The sequence below is a fragment of the Phaethon aethereus genome (genome assembly GCF_964289735.1).
Source record: "Phaethon aethereus genome assembly, chromosome: 1".
In the NCBI taxonomy this organism is placed as follows: Eukaryota; Metazoa; Chordata; class Aves; order Phaethontiformes; family Phaethontidae; genus Phaethon; species Phaethon aethereus.
This window is the reverse complement of record NC_138575.1, coordinates 25984837-26003380: the sequence shown is the minus strand read 5'-3', so window position 1 is coordinate 26003380 and position 18544 is coordinate 25984837. Positions and strand designations below refer to the sequence as shown.

The following is an 18544-nucleotide window of genomic DNA, read 5'->3' as shown; positions in this document are numbered from 1 at the left end:
GAGGGTTCAAAATCTGACGGAAGAGTTCTGGAGACATATGAAGGGTAGAAAGAGCCAAAGCTGATTCAGCCTTGTTCATAGTGTTTACTAGGAGCAGTATTCAGTACACACAATCCCACAATCATGCCTGGGATCTTAGAGTGCCTATGACTAATGGACAGTTGGGGTCCATCGTATGAGACAGCTTCCTCACCAGTTTTATTTAGCAAATCAGATGTAGCCAGTGGTGTGCTCAGCATATGTCCTGGCATGGCCCCGGTATATTTTGTAGATTCGCTCTGATTTGTGCTTGAGTTTCTCCTCACCGGACTACCAGAAATGAAGGTGAGTGACACCTTTATCTGACCATTTGACTGATGTCACTAGATTGCCTGCTACTCTAAAATGCATGCCTAAAAGAAATTGATAATTTGAACTACAGATATGGCTGCATTTCTGCATGTTCCTCCACCACCTGACTTCAAGATCATTTTTGATGATCTTTCTCAGGCTAGTGGAAGGTCTAAGATCCCTCTGTGAAGCAAAGGTGAAATATAAATTGAATACATTATGCCCAGAGTATAAAGCTCTTTCTTTGTCTTTGTTCTGTGGTCTTTCTAATTCTCAGCCTGACTTATAAAACTAAGATGTATAACGCCAGGGATCAGCCTAGAACTTTGGCCTATCATGCATTGTATGTGAAATTCTTTTTTCCTTTTTACTATTTCTTAGTGCTGCAGCAGATGAATGAGTGGATGTATTATGTGCGTATATGTGTGTCTGTCATCCTTAGTGAGTGTGTCTGCTTCTGTCCTTGACTTACTTTTCTTCTTTCTTCATGTTTCTTTTTTCTTCCTTTTTACAATATCTCAGTTCTAGTCAGACCCTCTCTGTTCAACACTTCTTTTATTCCTAAAACACTCATAATGCTATTCAGATAATATCTGTACAGAAGGAATAGACAGAATACAGAGTGCTTACCACCGTGTAAATGATGTGCTCCCTGAGATATTTTCATGCACTGCACGCACTGTTGTCCTTCACTTAAATTATGAAATAAAAAGAAATGTATCTACCTTTCTTTTGAATTCTTGAAATAAGTTTGAGCAATTATCACTGTATATTTGTCTTGTTAGGTTGAAACCAGTAATAAAAAGGCTAGAAACAACAAAGACTTAGACTCAATGGGAAATACGAATGTGTCAGGTCCTTCAAGAACTGACAAAAGAAGCATGATTTTACAGAGAATAGGTTACCAAATAAAAGCCAGAAAATCTCCTAACTTACCGGTATGAACGTTAAAATTCTTGAGAGTATTTCAGGCACATTCAAAAACATTTTGATTTTGAATATTATTATCAAGGATTACATAATGTTAATCTCCCACTATCAAATCACTCAGGTCACAAATGCCCAGCTCCTGTTCTCACAGATGAGGCTTTGTCTGAGCCAATGAAGGAAACAATATCCTTTTTTAAGGATTGTCCCTTCTTCACTGGCTCGAGGATAAGTAAAAGAGCCTCTGTGACTGACTGGTTGCAAGGCAATATAAGCATACACGTTGGGAAGAAAACCTCTCTCCCCTGATCCCTACCAGGATTCAGTTTTGGGGATTTACTGACTGCATCACAGTAATCGCTTTTTGGGACTGTGAGTAGGTTTTCTCCTAGTGGTAGGATTCGATCAGTTGAGGGGAGGAGAACCATTGGCTTTTCCCTGTTATTTTTTAACTTCTCAAACATACTTCCTACAGCAGTCTACAAATCTAGTGTGCACAGTAGGGTATAAATGCATGTTGTCCTATAATTTGATAGACTGCCTGTCCCAATCCCCACTCCAGCACAAGGAAGACATGGATAAACTAAAGCAAGTTCAGTGAAGGGCCACCATGATAGTCAGAGGCCAGAGCACTTGCTCTGAGGAAAGGCTGAGGGAGCTGGGCTTGTTCAGCCTGGAGAATAGGTGGTGTCTAGGGGGTCTCCCAGCTGCTACTGGGAGGTTGACAAGAGACAATGAATATAACAAAACTGAAATAAGACAGCTTCAAACTGGGTAAAGACCTGACTGGATAAAGTCCTGAGCAACCTGGTCTGACTTCACAACTGACCCTGCTTCAAGCAGGAGGTTGGTCTAGAGACCTCCTGAGGTCCCCTCCAACCTGAGCTATCCAATGATCCTATCTCCAATACCTGCTGTCCGATAGCAGAGCTAGTTCTCTCACAATTTGGGATAAGACATAGATGAAGCAAAAGCTTCTTTTTAAAGAATGTGCTTAGCACAGCAAAGCAACAACTTAATTTTTCCAAGTCTTTCACTTGCAAGTGGAAGGAAGACATCATCCCAAGAGGATGACTGTGACCAACAGCTCCTGAAGCAGCCTACCCCTTTAGTGGAAAGAATTCCAGAAGTATCCTAGCTCTTCCTGGCTGTGGGTCACACCACATTCCCAATGTATGTTATTTCTACCTGTGGTAGCACAGCCAGAAGAACTCAGTATAGTATGAGTAGTTGCTGAGCTACAGACTGTAGAAAAAGAGTCAGAGCTTCCCTTAAAGTGCAAAATTGTTCAAAATGTTCACTGGAAACACCATGCACTAACACAACACAAATGCAGAATGAAGAATGCAGAAGACTACCTTTTTAACAGGATGATATCCTTCAGCCTTGAATCAGACTGTCTATACAATGCCCAAGGAAACATATTGCATTAAGACAGTACAAATTGAAAGGAGATTTTTTTTTTTTTAAATAGTAATCTGTAGAGACCCTCCAATACCTCTGAAGAAACTTTAATGAACTGATTTCTGTTGCATGCAACTTCCCTGCCTGGTGAAGGCAAGGGCCTATAAATACTTTTGCTTCATCCTAAGGCTATGAATTTAAAAAAATACCATTAAATTACCTGTTGCCATGAACATGAGAAGCACAAAACGCAAAACTGTAGTGGAGCAAGGTTGGATCAATGACAGAACCATTTTCTGAATGTTCAATCAATTCATTGAGATAGCACAGATGGCGGTGACAGCCTCTCACTCCATAGCGAGCACAGTATTCGTCTAATACGAAGACTTGACCTGGGCTAAACCAACCCTGGAAGAGAAAAGCAAAAAAACCCACAGCATTTTGAGATTTGTTTTCCAACTCACAGCTTTTAAATCAAACAAAGAACAGAAGCATATATTTTTATGTGCGTTACATAAACTTTTTATACTAGAATGATTTATATTTGACTAATGCTGATGGCACCAGAAGCTAGATCCAACAATAGCCCTCTCTCTGAAAGGAATACATGTCAGGAAACTATTTGCAGTTCTGAGTTACCACTACTACGAAATATATGGTTTACAAAAACATGTTAATACATCCAAAGGCTGGTACAGATTCAATTCTATCAAAACCTAGTATAAACTATCACTTCAAAATAATTCATTTCATTAAAGTAATTAATTGTAAGGTATGAGAGAACATTTGGGTAATGGTGAGGGGCATTACCATCGAAAGTTAAACCACAGTTGCTAGATGGTCAGTTCCACGTGGCCGCAACTTTAATGCAAGACAACCACAATTTGACCATTTACCCTTCTTCTTATGTAATGTGTGAACTTTTAACAACTTTTTAACAATGTATACTAGTAAAGAGATGCAAAGCTAGGTAGTTTGTTAAAAGCCATCTGAATAAGATCAGTATGATTTGACCTTAAATAATAATTAGATATTCTGGGGCATACTGGGGGTTTATTTGGGCACAGGTTGGATGAGACCAGAAAGGCATAACCCTGACACCGACAGGAACAAAGTACAATCTCTTTCTCACCATAAAAAGAGTTCTTGAGTGAATCCAGAGTGTAAAAACCATAATTGATTCTTGATGTAGAAATGTAAAACAGAAGAGCCTTCATTGCCTTGCTTCCCAATACGAAAAAAAGATAGCACAGTGAGCTTCCAAAAAGCAGCGGGAAGAAAAACATAAACCTTGGGAAACGACAGCTACTGCATAGCTGTTATAAATAAGCTTTTTTCTTTGTTTGTTTCTTAATTGTGGTGATACAGCCCTCTGATCATCCCTATCAAATTATTAAGAGATATTGAAGAACACCCAAACTCAAATATACAAATAACGTGGATAAGCAGTAACTTAATAATTTCAAAAATGATTTTGCAAGTAATGAATTTATAATATCAGTTTAGCATCTAAAGACCGTATTTCCCTATTGCTTGTGCATACTTCTGCAAGCTCGGATGTTTAGTATTTCTACAAAATATCAGCAAAAATACTATTAAACAATACTTTAAAATATATTCACATCAGGTATAAATCACCTGTGTTTTAACTTTACCAAAAGACTTGCACGAGACAGAATTTAAATTTTATGCTATCTCCCAACTCTTGAATTTAACGTATTATTTGCAAACAAGAACACCTCAGAGCTATTTCATAAATTTGTTTCTTCCTCATTCATTTCTCTGAAGTCAATGTTTCCACTGCCTCTAAAGAGCTTCAGCTGTTTCTACTGAACACTTAGCTTTATTACAGCACCCAGAACAGTACTCAGTGTTTTAAACTAATATCCAGTGATGTAGCAATGGCTCATGTAGTTTACACGGTGTTTACAAGAAAATATGGTATTCCATTGAAAGAAGAAATAAAAGGGATTTTAACTGAATTTCTGCAATAATATGTACCTTTCCCTAAATATAATGAACAGTGGTTATGGTGACTGATATTCTGCCAATACATTGCCCAAGTCATTGTCACTGATATCTCTCTACTTTTTTCTGAAAAACATGAAAAAATGAAGCATGCCAATGCCTAGCAGTACAAAAGGAAAGAATCATTAAAACTTCTGTATGTTCTCATAGGAGAAAATTGTGACAAGAACAAAAATTTTAAAAGAACTCATTGCTTTAACTCCAGTCACTGTAAGAGATCTGTTTCAGTGTGATCATTTTCATACACATGTGTGCTTTCCTTGCCTTTGTCCAACTCCACACCATACATGTGTCACAAGCATATAATAGCTCTATGCTACAGCGTATTAGATAACTACATATTTTTTATTGTAAAACTGCAAAAAAAAGGGAAAAAAAGAAGCTCCCTAATACCTAGGAGAATGTAAAATTAAAGTCGTTTAGATCATATAGTAATTTAATATAGAACCGTGCTTAATGTTGATTCTTACATATTTTTATTTTTACAAATGTATGTGTGGTTACTCTATATTTATTGAAAATAAAGGGATGAATTTTTTCTAAATATGATAGGAAGTGAGCTAATCAGGAAAAAAGTAATCATCACACTTTTATGTTCATGTATTCTATTGCTATCTTAACATTCACAATTTTCTAAATTAAAAAATGTATTTAAATATGCAATTTAACAAAAAATGATCACCCATTCTACTTCTTAAAAGGTGAATTTTAAAAAGAACAATAAGAAATGCATCTGCTTTATGGTTGCTATAGCACTGTGTATTTCACCTCACCTCTTCTAAAAGTTCCTGATTTCAAGGTTATATTAAGTGTCTTACTATATTATTATTATAAAAAAAGATTTTGACCCCAATGCACTGTTAGAAAGCTACCCATTTTCTCTTTGAGTGCCAATTACTTTGTACAGATGTACCTTCGGGCCTCTTCTTTCATTCATTGTGCAGCCCACAGACAGAAAATGAGTCCTTTAACTTTTTCTATACATACTTATCAGGTAGCATTTTAAAAAGGAAGCAACTGTCATCAAATAATTTTTTCCCCTTTTTGACACTTGCAAACAAACTTAACCCCCCCCTCATTATCTTTGTATTGTATGACTAGTCAGACCAACAGAAAAAAGTATAAAAAAGTTATCCTTTTTTCTTGCTGTTGGGATGGTAAAGTAAAAAAAAAAAAAAGTGCTATGAAGCATTTTAGGTCCTTCGCGAGAGATCACCGTTTCAGATGCTATACTGAGTGAGAAATAAAGCCACACAAACCTGTTTAACAAGAGTGTACAATCTGATGGACTTCCACAAGATTGCTGTGGATCTTCCCTACTGAAAACAAAATCAGAAGCAGCCCCATCCTAAACTCCCAGTCCCACAAAGCAAAGAACAGAAAACGTTACGTAGGAAAGGGAAACTGCAGCTACAAATACAGAAGCACGCTATGCCACTATCTTATCTTTGAATGTGAACAACATTCATTTTGATACAGAGATCACATTTACTTGGTTTTGATTAATAATTATATTCCCATTTGTTATTTGCAATTCAGGTAATACTTATAGGTCCATAAATCTCTATTGCCTGTGGTTCTGCCTCTCTTCTTTTGGCATTTGCCCTTCTTCACACCACAGTGGAAGGAAGAACTACAAGATAGGTGAAAACGTCTGACATGAGGCGACTACATTTGTACCTTAAAATGCCTGTACAGGTGTCAGTAAATCCTACCACAGGAGTTCCTATCATTATCAAAACCTTCTGTTTTTATTCAAACCTCTATAGAAGACATGATAAATTTCAGCTGATAAAATCAGAGACAGTTTGGGTCTCTCCGCTTTCTACTGAGTGGCACAGCAGCAGCTTGCAAGTGTATAATTTTCAAATTTGAAACCAATCGATTGGACCCTTTATTCCAACTACAACTGCAGCTATTGAATGAACTAGGAAGAAAGGACTACTTTGTAACAACTATTTCTCACTTCTTTATATCTATCTTCCAGCCAGTACTCACCAAACAAGAATAGGAGTCATTCAATCTGTGATCCAAGGTCTGCCTCTGAAGCAGTCTAAAGAGGGAAGCATGGTCAAATTTGCAGGGATTAGCAGAAATAAACTCATCCATGCCATGTTTCTGACCACGGTCTGTATCTGTTCATACAAAGGAAAAATGTGCAGAACAATACACGTGAGTGTGTGTGCAGATTTACAAATACAACGGTATACATGGTATGTAAAATCTCAATATATAAACTTTTGTGAAAAGATTTCAAAGAAACAAGTTACATATGTAGATGCTTGCAGGTGACTTATTATAGAATCTTGTTTTTTAATCTGAAAATAGTATTACTGAATTATTTTTCTATCATACCAATCTATGGAGTGTAACAGTGGAAAAAAATAAGTTGCTACCCACTGACAGATTAAACAAAATTTAGAAAAGCTACGGGAAAATACAACATAGTACATTAAAATAATTCCTAAAGCATGGTTTTCTAGTGGAGCTCTTCAAATGTTCTAATTTACTAAACAACATTATAAGTATGAAAAAAATGTGTTCTATGATTTCCTGGTTTTGTGTGACTCTCTGCCTAATGTTAGAAAAATACCCAAATAAATATCCTTCCCTCCATTGCAAAAAAGGGAAAGGTTTATGCATGTATTGCTTCAGATAAGAAAGAGCATCTTTCCTGCAGATCAAAGTACCGCTCATAGAAATATTCACCATGGCTTGAAGCTTACTTCTCAAATGGCAAACTGGAGCAGAAATGAACACACTGGCTTCAGCTAGGTCATTTCCAGCCTCTTTTTGTACTCAGCTTTTAATGAGACAAACCTTAATGTAGTAATGGCAAAGAGCTCCTTCAACCTTCCAGCAAAGAGTAGTGAAAAAGGGAGCAGCATTTTTGTGTAAATACATTGAGAAAACATACCATCCCAAATGGCACTTCAATCAAAGGCCCGAATTTATTGTTCTTCACAGATTGCATCTTTCAACGCCTTTAAACCCCGCGGGTTTATCAAAAGAGAAGCTCTAGTGATTGCTTTCATTAATGCTATGTTTTGTCAAAGTCCTCAATGTGAATTATCTATCAAGTATGGACAGAAAAAGCCTTACAGTGCCCAAAAGGACTAGTTATGTATTAGCACATTAGCTGTCTTGGATTCTATAGACTGTACCGGGGTGAACAGTCCTATCAACTTAAAAATTGACTTCCCCTTTCAATAGGGTCTTAGGTCTTTGTTCCTTTAAATTCAAACCTAAGTCTTTTTATATTCATTACTAGAAAAGTATAGATCTAAGTGTATCCTAAATGCAATTTTGAAAACGTGCATAGTACAAAACTAAAATTTCTAAAGAAAAGGAGACAAAAGTTTATTGATTAAACCCAATTATAGAGTCAGGTTCATAATAAAACTCAATATTGATCTGTGGGCATGATGCTAACATAATCAGTCACATTTAGAAATTTAGCCCCAGATCATATTGATCCATGTCAAGTCCAACTTTCAGCTGTATTTGTAGATGGGAGAATTATTTAATTCAAGCTGAAGGATCTGCAGCATCACATCCTGGAAAGATGCAGAAACTAATTCATATCACTTGGCTTTGCACTGTCAAAGCAAGAGTCACATCCATGTGACAGATTTCACCAAGGTGGATGTAGCAAATAAACAGTATGACAATACATCGATGGCGTAAGGTATGAGACCATCATCGCAGAGAAACAGCAGCATATATTTTTAATGGTTTAAGGATCAGTAGCATATGTGATTACACAGATTAACAATATTTCCATAAGCATTAGACTAGCCTATCATTAATGACAAACTTAGCTCCTATTTTTGACATAGGTACATGAAATGCTCTCTCTTAAATAGTACAATTTAAATGTATTTAAACACGTGAATTCAAAGACAAACAACTGATATCAACACAGCTACACTACTGAAAGTACTAAAGTACAATGTGAAGTTATCTATAGTTTCCAAAAAGATCCACACACAGATAAAAGCTTTCCAAACCCAATCTGTTTAATGTGTGACTGGTTTCTACATTTCTTGTAAGTTTTCCTTCTTATACAGATATCTGATTTATTGAGCCATTATTTGCAATAAGACAGATGACAGAAAAGAAAAAGGGTAAGTATTTCTTTCTGCCATTGGTCTCATGTACTAACTATAGACAGATGAATCTTTCTTAAATTAACTGGCTTGATTTTTTGCTCTGGTTAACCACAAAAGTATAAAAGATTCCCCTTTTTAAAAAGAAAATCTGTGTAACTACTGACAAGTAATTAAGTATTTTGAAATCAGGAGACTGGATGTTGCAAATGAAACAGATTCAGCATTCTGACACGGGCATCCAGATGATCTGAATCTATCAGGTAACCTACTGAATACAATGCAGCCTGTGAAAGCAGAATCTGCTATTACATAATTTGGGCAAAATAAGCAAAAATATTTATTTAAAGATAAAAGTACTTGCTAGATTTAATTCTACAGAAAAATAACACTGTCAAATAGTAACAGAAGATCTGAATATATTCTAGCAACAGAAAAACAATTAAAAACTTACCTTTGCCAGCTGTAGGCAAGCAGGAGATAATAGAAAAATAGATCTAGCGTAATACATTACAGTTTATTTTACTGTTACGATATGCATACAAGATAACCGGTAAATCTTTTTAAAACAAAATGCATTTTTTTTTAAAAAAAGAACCTGATCAAAGATTATGAAGAATTCATGTTATATGACTGTGACTTAAAAATTATTTAACACCCTACATTTAAAAATTTTTAGAGTGATTGTATTTCTCAAATTCCTACATAAATGAACTTTAGATGTCCTGTTCGAGCTATATGCAAATGCAAAAGACAGAAAGAGTGCTATATTCTGATATACAGTTAGGAAAAAATACAATTCCATTTTATTCTCTACACTTTCTCAATCGTTGGAACTATTGGGAAGATATTTGGGGAGAATTTTGAAACAGTAATCCTTCTCCTGCTTTTTCACAATTCATTTTCTTTCCTTAATGGAATTTGTTGTCCTGTGTCCCGATATCGGCTGGGATAGAGTTAATTTTCTTCCTGATAGCTGGCATAGTGCTGTGTTTTGGATTTGGGATGGAAATAATGTTGATAACACACTGATTTTTCAGTTGTTGCTAAGCAGTCAAGGGCTGTCCAGCTTTTCATGCTGGGCTGCCACCGAGAAGGTGGGAGGTGCCCGAGGAGCTGGGAGGGGGCACGGCCAGGACAGCTGACCCAGGCTGGTCAAAGAGGTATTCCCTACCATACAACGTCATGCCCAGTACATAAACTGGGGGACTTGGCCAGGGAGGTGCTGCGGCTCAGGAACTAACTGGGCATTGGTCAGCAGGTGGTGAGCAATTGTGCTATACCTCACTTGTCTTATATATTCTTTTATCATTCTTATTATCATTATTAAAATTCTTTTTTTTTCTGTCCTATTAATCTGTCTTTATCTCAATCCAACTTTTGAGTTTTACCTTTTTTTCCAATTCTCTCCCACATCCCTCTGGGGGGGTGAGCGAACAGCTGTGTGGTTGTTTCAGCTACCTGCTGGGTTAAACCACAACATTCTGCTTTCAAGTTGCCTCTAAGTCAAACTCATTGTTTTGGCTGCTATTTCCATGTTAGACTGTCTGTTTCAGGTTGTGTATTTATTTAATCTTTCAGAAACTGTTAGCCAAAAAACTGTCTTTTTTTTGAATCAAGGCGGGACAAATATATATATTTTAAAACCATGGCAAAAACTTACAAAAGCTATTGCAGGAGTTTTAGCAAATTCTTGCGTGTTCTTTTAGACAAGGATATTAATTTTGGCAGAATAGCATCCTAAATATTCCTTTTGCCATCTTTGCAAGAAACTTCCAATTTTAGTTCAGCTGCAAAAGCTATAAAAATCATCACATCCTCAGTGACTCAGTAGAGTTGACTGAATTAAGACTACCGAGAATCCCATGCTTATGGCACATGCTTGTGTGGTTCCTAGTGATAACCAAATCACTAGGCATCATCTCTGCCCCATTCCAGCCCAGAAGCAAATACACGTTTTCTGTAGCATTTACTCTGTGCTAGGGTGAACTACAGGAACTGGCCTTGCAAAGTGGTGACCTCCTCCCTTTTGTGGCTCTCAGTGAGTCCCTGCTTGAGTTTAAGCATCGTGGAAGCAATTTGAACTAACTCAGGCAGGCAGGAAAGAAGTGCAGGTAGAGACAAGAAATGTTGTATTGTAGAGATTAAAAAGATTTAGAGACTGGGAGCAGCAGGGTAAGAACTATGACTCTGACACAGAAGAGGCTGGAACTGGTTGGATGAAGATGAAGGTGCACATGCTCTTTGCAAAAGACAGTGGCAAGACATGCATTACATTCCTTCAAGTGCCACTCCATACAGACAGTGACAGCTTACATCGGGAACATTTCAACTCCCAATCATTGACCGGGACTCCAAAGTGCTACCTGCTTAGAAACACAGGCCAAAAAGACAATCTAAACCCCCAGAATCTTATCATTTAAATACCAGACAATGAAATAACAGATGAAGAGAAAGTGGCAGCATATGAGAAAGCAGCTGGCCCATATAGCCTGATGGCCAGGGTGGGGACAGCACACTGATGGACTGCCACTATTTTGCTGAAGAACAGATTTGAAGAGGATACTGGTTGGTTTTTGCATGTTTCTGAGTAGCACAGGAGAGCATAAAGGTAACACTGACTGCCTACCGTGGTGGAACCCAGTGTTAACCTTTTCTTTCTAAAAGGGAGATGGAGGTAGTTGGAGGCATGGAGGCAAGCAGGAATGGGACCTGAACGGGAATGGGGGAACATGCAGGGAGGGTGGAGTTACTCCACTCTTCCAGGTGGCAATGTGTATGAAGCATATGAAGATGCCAAACCTGCTGAGAAAACTATGTCAAAAAAAAAAAAAAAATCTTCTATTTCTGTGTGTTTGTAAAAGATTTAATTAACTGAACATACAGATACACACGTCAGAACTACTTTAAAAGAATTGCTTTACAAGAACACTACCAATTATTCCAAAACTGACCAACACTACCATAGCGTTAAGCAGTGGTATATCTTGTCTATATGTATTATGACACCAGTACCTTAATATTATCATATTCTGGTTTTCCCACAGACCCTCTGAAGCAGCCAGTTCAAAGATTGACAGTGATACAAATAACATTTAAAAGAAATACGGACTTCATAATTTATTCCCATACCATTAAACCAGTAGAGGGAGAGAAATTTTATAGCACTTATTGTTGGTATATCCAAGTAGACTGAAAATGTTAGTGTTATATTTTCATGACTAATCCTAAAGCATTTCTTTATTTGGCAAATTTCCTGCACTTTCTTCTTGATTACACAACACTGACTGCTCCACTTGGATGATTTAGATGTCCACAAAAGCTTCCTCTGTAGTGCTCTTTTGGTCAGATGGATGTTTCATTTGGACACGTCTTCAACTTTTGCTGTCATTGGATTGATGTCTTGTTATAGCAACATACAGCCTATGTATTCGACTCCCTTTGCTAGTCCCTTGCTACTTAATAAATAGGATGTGATGTTTTGTACATGGGCTCTAAACAGCATTTTTATGACAACTGTTACAATTTGTTTCTGCAAAATCTCGAATTATTTTCCTTTTGTGAGCTGTTTTGATAAGTGACATCATTCCAAAAGAGAGATGAGGAAAACAATACATCTCAGATCAAATGATTCCTCACCTAACTTGGTTTCCCAGCATCTGTCTGTCTCTCTCCTTTCTTTGCAGGTATTTTCACAAAGAGACCACCTCTGAACTCATGGTGGTGTAGGACCAGAATGATGTTTGGCTTTGCGTTGCTTCATTAAGACATGACAATCCCCTCATGTGCTGATGTTACTCTTTTGTTATGACCCAGTTATTAACAGTGGTCATCACTTCAGCAGCCTTTCTAACTGTATGAATAGATCTCCTAATACATTGCTCATTAATAAAGGGATTGCCTCCTGCACCTTTACGTGACTCACATGAATCTGTTTTTAATTGGCGCTTTCCCTGAAACATTCATGTCCTTGGGAAACTTCTGGCTTTTCTACAATTACGCATCCTTAAATACTCTGTCCTGTGCATTATAGCATGCTTATTCAGAATAGTGAAACCGAAGAGCAGTCTCTTCTTCTTAATCATTGCTGACATTAGCTTGTCTTCCCTTTTGGAATGACCTAATACTACAAAAGTGCAGTACCAAACTGCTTTACTTAGAAATGATGAAATTGGCTAGTATTAATTTTCGAATTTGGACTGGTACAATAGTAGTTTGATTCCAGTGCCACACTTAAATGTGTATTTACCTCACTGGTAGTGTAGAATATCAAGCTGCTTCTAAATGCCCTACATGAATGATGATAAACTGTCATACATCAACAAGAAGAGACGGCACATTCAGATCAGTAAGAGAGCTGCAGGTTGGCCTTTTGTGGAGTACTGCTGCTGTGCCCAGGCAAGAGCAACGCTTCCATTTTCTGCATTTGTGATAATTGCTGTAAAGATCAGTCAGACCCTAGCTGTCTTCTTATAATCACGTCTAGATTCTTTTCAGGAGTTCAGGATGTGTTTGTTTTGATCCAGCTCCGAGGTGGCTGGATCTTGTTCATGCCATTTTACGCGCTCTTTTGTACAAGGAATGATCTTATGTGGAACAAGGCACCAATAGCTGCAAGAAATACAGCCTTTTTTATACAAAAGGAGTCTCTTACTCCTTCCTTTCTACTACTTTCTTTTACACAAAGGGAGTTCATGGTATAGATCACAGGATTAATTTTACCACAGCTTACAAAAACTCTTAAATTGCGAACTTGAGAATGTAGAAAACAGTAGAAGCTGTGACAACAAAGTGTCATTTATTGTCATGTACATATATCACTTGATGGAAAATGTTAAACATTAAATGAAATGCTTGCCCATTCACAAGTTGCCATTTTCAGCTAATAATGTAACATTAACTTTGGAAGGCAGAATTTTGTCTAGAAGGCAATGGAAAATGGAAATGTTAGAATTTATTTCTAGCAAAAAATTAACCTTAATAGAGCTAGGTATGTGAAATATTAATCATCACCTGATGTTTTAATTTCTTTAATGAGAGTCTTCAGTTGCTTTTCTTATCTATCAAAAGAATTTAAGGGTTACAGAAGATAATTTATAAACACAATATATAAAAAGTGTTGAAACATGTCTCCTTAAGTTGGTTTTCTCCATCTCCAGCTGTTTGAAGACATTTAAATTTCTTACCTTCCTAAAGGATGAGGAAGATAAGAACAGACTTTCAAGGCTTGAATATTATTGAAGGACATTTCTTTTGCAAAGACCTAGTTATTTTCTGTTTTATTTATGTGGAGGGTGGGTTGTGTGACATACTTTTAAAACTAAACCAATGTGATTTTGCATTGGCTGGAAATGGTTACATGGTGTATTAATTGAAAAATAAGATAGATAAAAAAGTAGTTGACAAATTCTCCAGTAGTAACTGTATTTCCTAATACTAAAAATGTATCATAACAATGAAGAAAAAAAAAGGAAATTAATTTCATTTAATATATACACTAGCTCCCAAGTACTCAGTGTTATATCTTGATTAAAAATAAAATATTCTCAACTTTGGACAAACATTTTTCTAAGGGGAAACAAAATTAACTTCTTGTGAAACAGCATATTCAAATCTGATAAAACAACAGGTGTAGAGTCTTCTTAGGAGTAAAATTGTGCCCCAGTAAAATCAGCACAGTATATGTAAATGAAGCAGGAGTCTCAGAAAATTATCTAAGGTTATATCTGTAAACCTGAGTTCTTGCAGTTTCTTAAAAATTGGTTCATTTCATTATGCTCATTTCTACCTCAAGTGCAACAGAGAAAGAATAAAATTTTTCTGATGTAGGAAGAACTGTAGGTATTACAGAAATCAGTCAAACATTGATTCTTTTAAAACTAAACCTCATATTAAGTTAAATTTCACAAGTTACTCTATTGCAAATAATTCTATGAATTATTTATAAAATACCAACATTGAAGTGTATTAAAACCAAAAGCAAACAATAATTTAACCATGGAGTTTTGATTTCTACGTTGTATTTTGAGGCTTTTGAGCTTCCCTTAAATTGCCTTTAAGATAAAGCTTATCTTTAATATGGTTTCCAGCTAAGAACTGTAGTCACCCTAACTGTCTAAGGCAATACCAAGACAGGTCAGTCTTGTTTTTTAATTCCTTACCACTATCAGTAATTTTCTCTCAAAAAAAAAATTTCAGTATATCCAAACTTGCAATTGTCCTTTGTACCTCTTTCTTCCTATAACCGTCCCTATGGTCAATGTTTTCTAGTTGCTTGCACTTCCATGTAAACCCTGTGTCCAAGAAAGGAGTGATTCCTTGGCTATTTCTGACTATGATCACTTCTTTCGTGCTTTCTAACTGATGTGCACGAAATAGAAACGTTAGGAGGGGAACGGAATGAACTCCCAGTACGCAGCCCAGATCCAGGTAACTGGGAAGAGGTGAGCACTCCCCAGCTGTTGCCCCATTTTTGCTTTTGCAGTGTTACTTACATTCTCAAAATACTTCACCTTAGCACTCCCCATGATGCATGGTTAGTTCACCCTTCTAAATAGATTCAGATAAAAATTCAACCGATGTCAGTGCTTTTGTGTGATAAACCATGTTTTTTCCAATGTTCTTGACAGTTCAGTCAGGATTTTAGGTAACCATTACTGAGTTCAACGAGCACATTTTACTGTCTTCTAATAGGACAACAAGGATGAATGGAAGGCTGTGAGACCAAGTGATAGCAGGACTGACAGAGGAGAATGGTTTGGGGTCAACCTGCTATAGAATTCAGACATTAAACCAAGCTGAGTCTAGAATGTGTGTCTCCCTTCTATCACTCTACATATACAGATATATGATAAAGAAGAATTATTATATACAGTCCAATGATGATGTAAATATTTGATGGCTATTACAGAAATCCTTGCATTGCACTAGTTTTATAGGATAGAAAAGTTGCTCCCCTCAGCTGCTGAAACAACAAAAAAATCACATATGCTTCCTATGTGCAGGTATCTGCATGAGAGAATAATTTGAGAGATGTATGACAATTTCAAGATATGGTTAATAAAAGCTATCTACCTTGATCTTCTTTGAAACAGTATTTTCCTTAAAGAAGGATGAGGAAAACCTAAACCTGATTTAAAAGAAATTAATTTTTATATGTAGTTTAATATTACACTGAAGGGTGCAAAAATCCAGCAGCCATCTAGTGCTTTTCAGCTCCCATCATACTGTCTGCAGTGCAATTCTTATATCACTAATACATACAATGTATGATAAAGCTGACCTAAATCTATAAAATTCTGAGAATAGATTGGTGATTTTCTATTCAACACTACACTGTCTGGCTACCGAAAAATAGAATGTAAACCAAACACCATCTCCATGGTAATATGGGGGTCAACTGTAATGAATATGAAGCTAATTGCTGTATTTTCGTGGATTATAATAAAAATAATGACCTGCAAGTCAGGATTTCCCTGGCTGGTAATAATAACATGAGCTAAAGAGCTTCTGGCTAACAACAAACTGCTAGGCACATTTCCCTGGTGAATGAGTTCTCCTTAATTAAACTTCATTGAGGGAGGTGCTACATATTTTACCAACTAAAACCAAAACCAAAGACACAAAATAAAAGAAAGCCAGCTTACAAAGTGGGGATATATCTGTGTTGACATTTCCTCCTTTAGGATTCATCTTCTGAGCTTGACTTGCAGGAACAGGCTTATATGATTGACCTGTGGCTCTGTACATGGCTTGAACCCAGAGTATTCTATCCTGCTCATCATCACTCGCAAATATCACGGTATCCCCTTCTTTAACAGCATTGAAAAACATTCGACCACCCTGAAGACCTGGAGCAGCAAATAGAAAGGTAATCTTAATAAATACAAGTTACTTCTAAATCACCAGCAACGTTTATTATATTACTGGTTTTCCTCAGTGTGTGTGGGCAAGGGGGTGGGTGTTAAAACATTTTATTGGTATTTATGTCCTAGAAATATGATACAGAGCTATAAGGATCAAATGGTAATACATGGAAGTAACATATAAGTAGAGTAAATACAGAAGTCACAGGAGAAAATATTTCCCTAATTCCATTCCCAATTCAATTTCATTTTATTTCTTATTCATCTTCTCTGTATCATATGCTATTTTGCATTTCTCTAACAAACCTTTCTCCTCAGCATCACTTTCTCAGCTGGAACTCCCCATTAACTTCATTTCTTCTTGAACAGAGGCAGCTCTGTATCTCTTATCGGTGCTGCTGCTCTTTCCTTGGTACCTTTTTCTCATTCTAGTATTCTGTTCTGAGAGCGCATAACCAGAACAGCACACACCAGTCAACGTGCCTGCGCTGGGGATTTTTTTATAACAACATTATTTTGGCTTTCCAAACACCTTCTGAGCATTGTTTGCCTTCACAATTATTCTAAACACTGAGCCAATGTTTTCGAAGATCAATCTTCAATATTTTAGAAGTCTCTTAAATTCATACCCCTGCACTGCATAGGTAGAATTGTTTTTCTCTACTTGTGTAATTTTGATTTCCCTCTGCCATTTTAATATGAACTTGTGTAGATTTTTCTCTCAAAATTTATTTTTGATTAATCTGAGCAATTTGTCTTTAGCAAGCACTGTCATCATTCATTCTTTTCTAAATCATTTATGAATATGCTGCACAGTATTCTGCCACATGGTTCCACCATCAAAAAGAGAGAGAAAAGGGACAGACTGTCTAGAATTCTTCATTTTTTCCTTGTACCATATGTGGTACATATGTACAATGTTTCAGGCAACATTAGTGTAAGTTCTTCATACAACAAGCTTCTTTCTAAAACCATGACTTTTTCACACTAGAAAATCATAGAGGAATAATTACAAAACCTTCAGATGCTGAAAAAAAGAACCTTGGGGTTTTTGCTGCTAGATCAAAATGAACACATTGAATCAGCTGTTTTACACAAACATACTTGTACTTCAAAATCATGAAAAATACCTGTGTGAGGAGCTGTATAATCCACAGTGTATCCTTCGAGTTGCATCAGTTCCTGAGGCTCAGACTTCTTTTCTCTGTAACTGCACATTGCAAACGTGTATTGGCTAACCTGAATAAGAAAGGACTTCTTAATTGCTGAATTCTATCCCAGAATTGTATAACACATGCACCAGGGTTTAAATTAGCTTTCAGTTCTGCTGAAGAAATAAACCCATTTTTTTTTCCATAAATATTCACAGCGTAAAACTTTGCATTCTTTCCCCTTCCTGCCAACATGAAGGGAAAAAAAGCCATAAACACATCTCTCTGCAGTTTCCTGAAATGCAATGTTTCTTGGGCTGCTGCTTTATGAAAAATTGAAAGGAAGCAAATTAGGTTCTGGTAGGGAAAATACTTGGTACTGACCAAACCGCTCAGTCTACTGTGTGAGAAAAAAAAGTCCTGTAGTCCAAGCAGCTGAAAAAAATGGACTTTTATGTATAAAAGTGCTGTTTGCAGAAGGAGTGCCACAACGATCATGCAGCTGGAAAGATGAACACAAAATCTGGCCAATTCTAGTTAAAGATGGTAAGTACCAGAACCTTCAGTTCGATTTTATATTTTAATTTCTGCATCTTTTGCACCTGTATTCACACCTATCTCCAGGCTGCTTGGCTCATTGGACACAGTACTACGTAGGCCAAGCAGCTTGCAGCTGGCATGAACGTCAGTTACTTCTCATCAAGTACAATTATTAAAAAATAATAAAGCA

General features: G+C 36.6%; 1 protein-coding gene across 6 annotated transcripts in view; it reads right to left on the bottom strand.

Moving 5' to 3' along the window:
- CADPS2 (calcium dependent secretion activator 2) overlaps window positions 1-18544 on the bottom strand; it is a gene marked incomplete at both ends in the record, with an annotated part of 316192 nt that overhangs the window by 94919 nt on the left and 202729 nt on the right. For all 6 annotated transcript variants that reach the window (XM_082013854.1, XM_082013857.1, XM_082013855.1 and 3 more), the window contains 4 exons: window positions 2882-3069; window positions 6688-6824; window positions 16445-16648; window positions 17794-17902. In XM_082013854.1, coding sequence (XP_081869980.1) covers window positions 2882-3069; window positions 6688-6824; window positions 16445-16648; window positions 17794-17902 — 638 coding nt within the window. The remainder of the gene's footprint in view (window positions 1-2881; window positions 3070-6687; window positions 6825-16444; window positions 16649-17793; window positions 17903-18544) is intronic.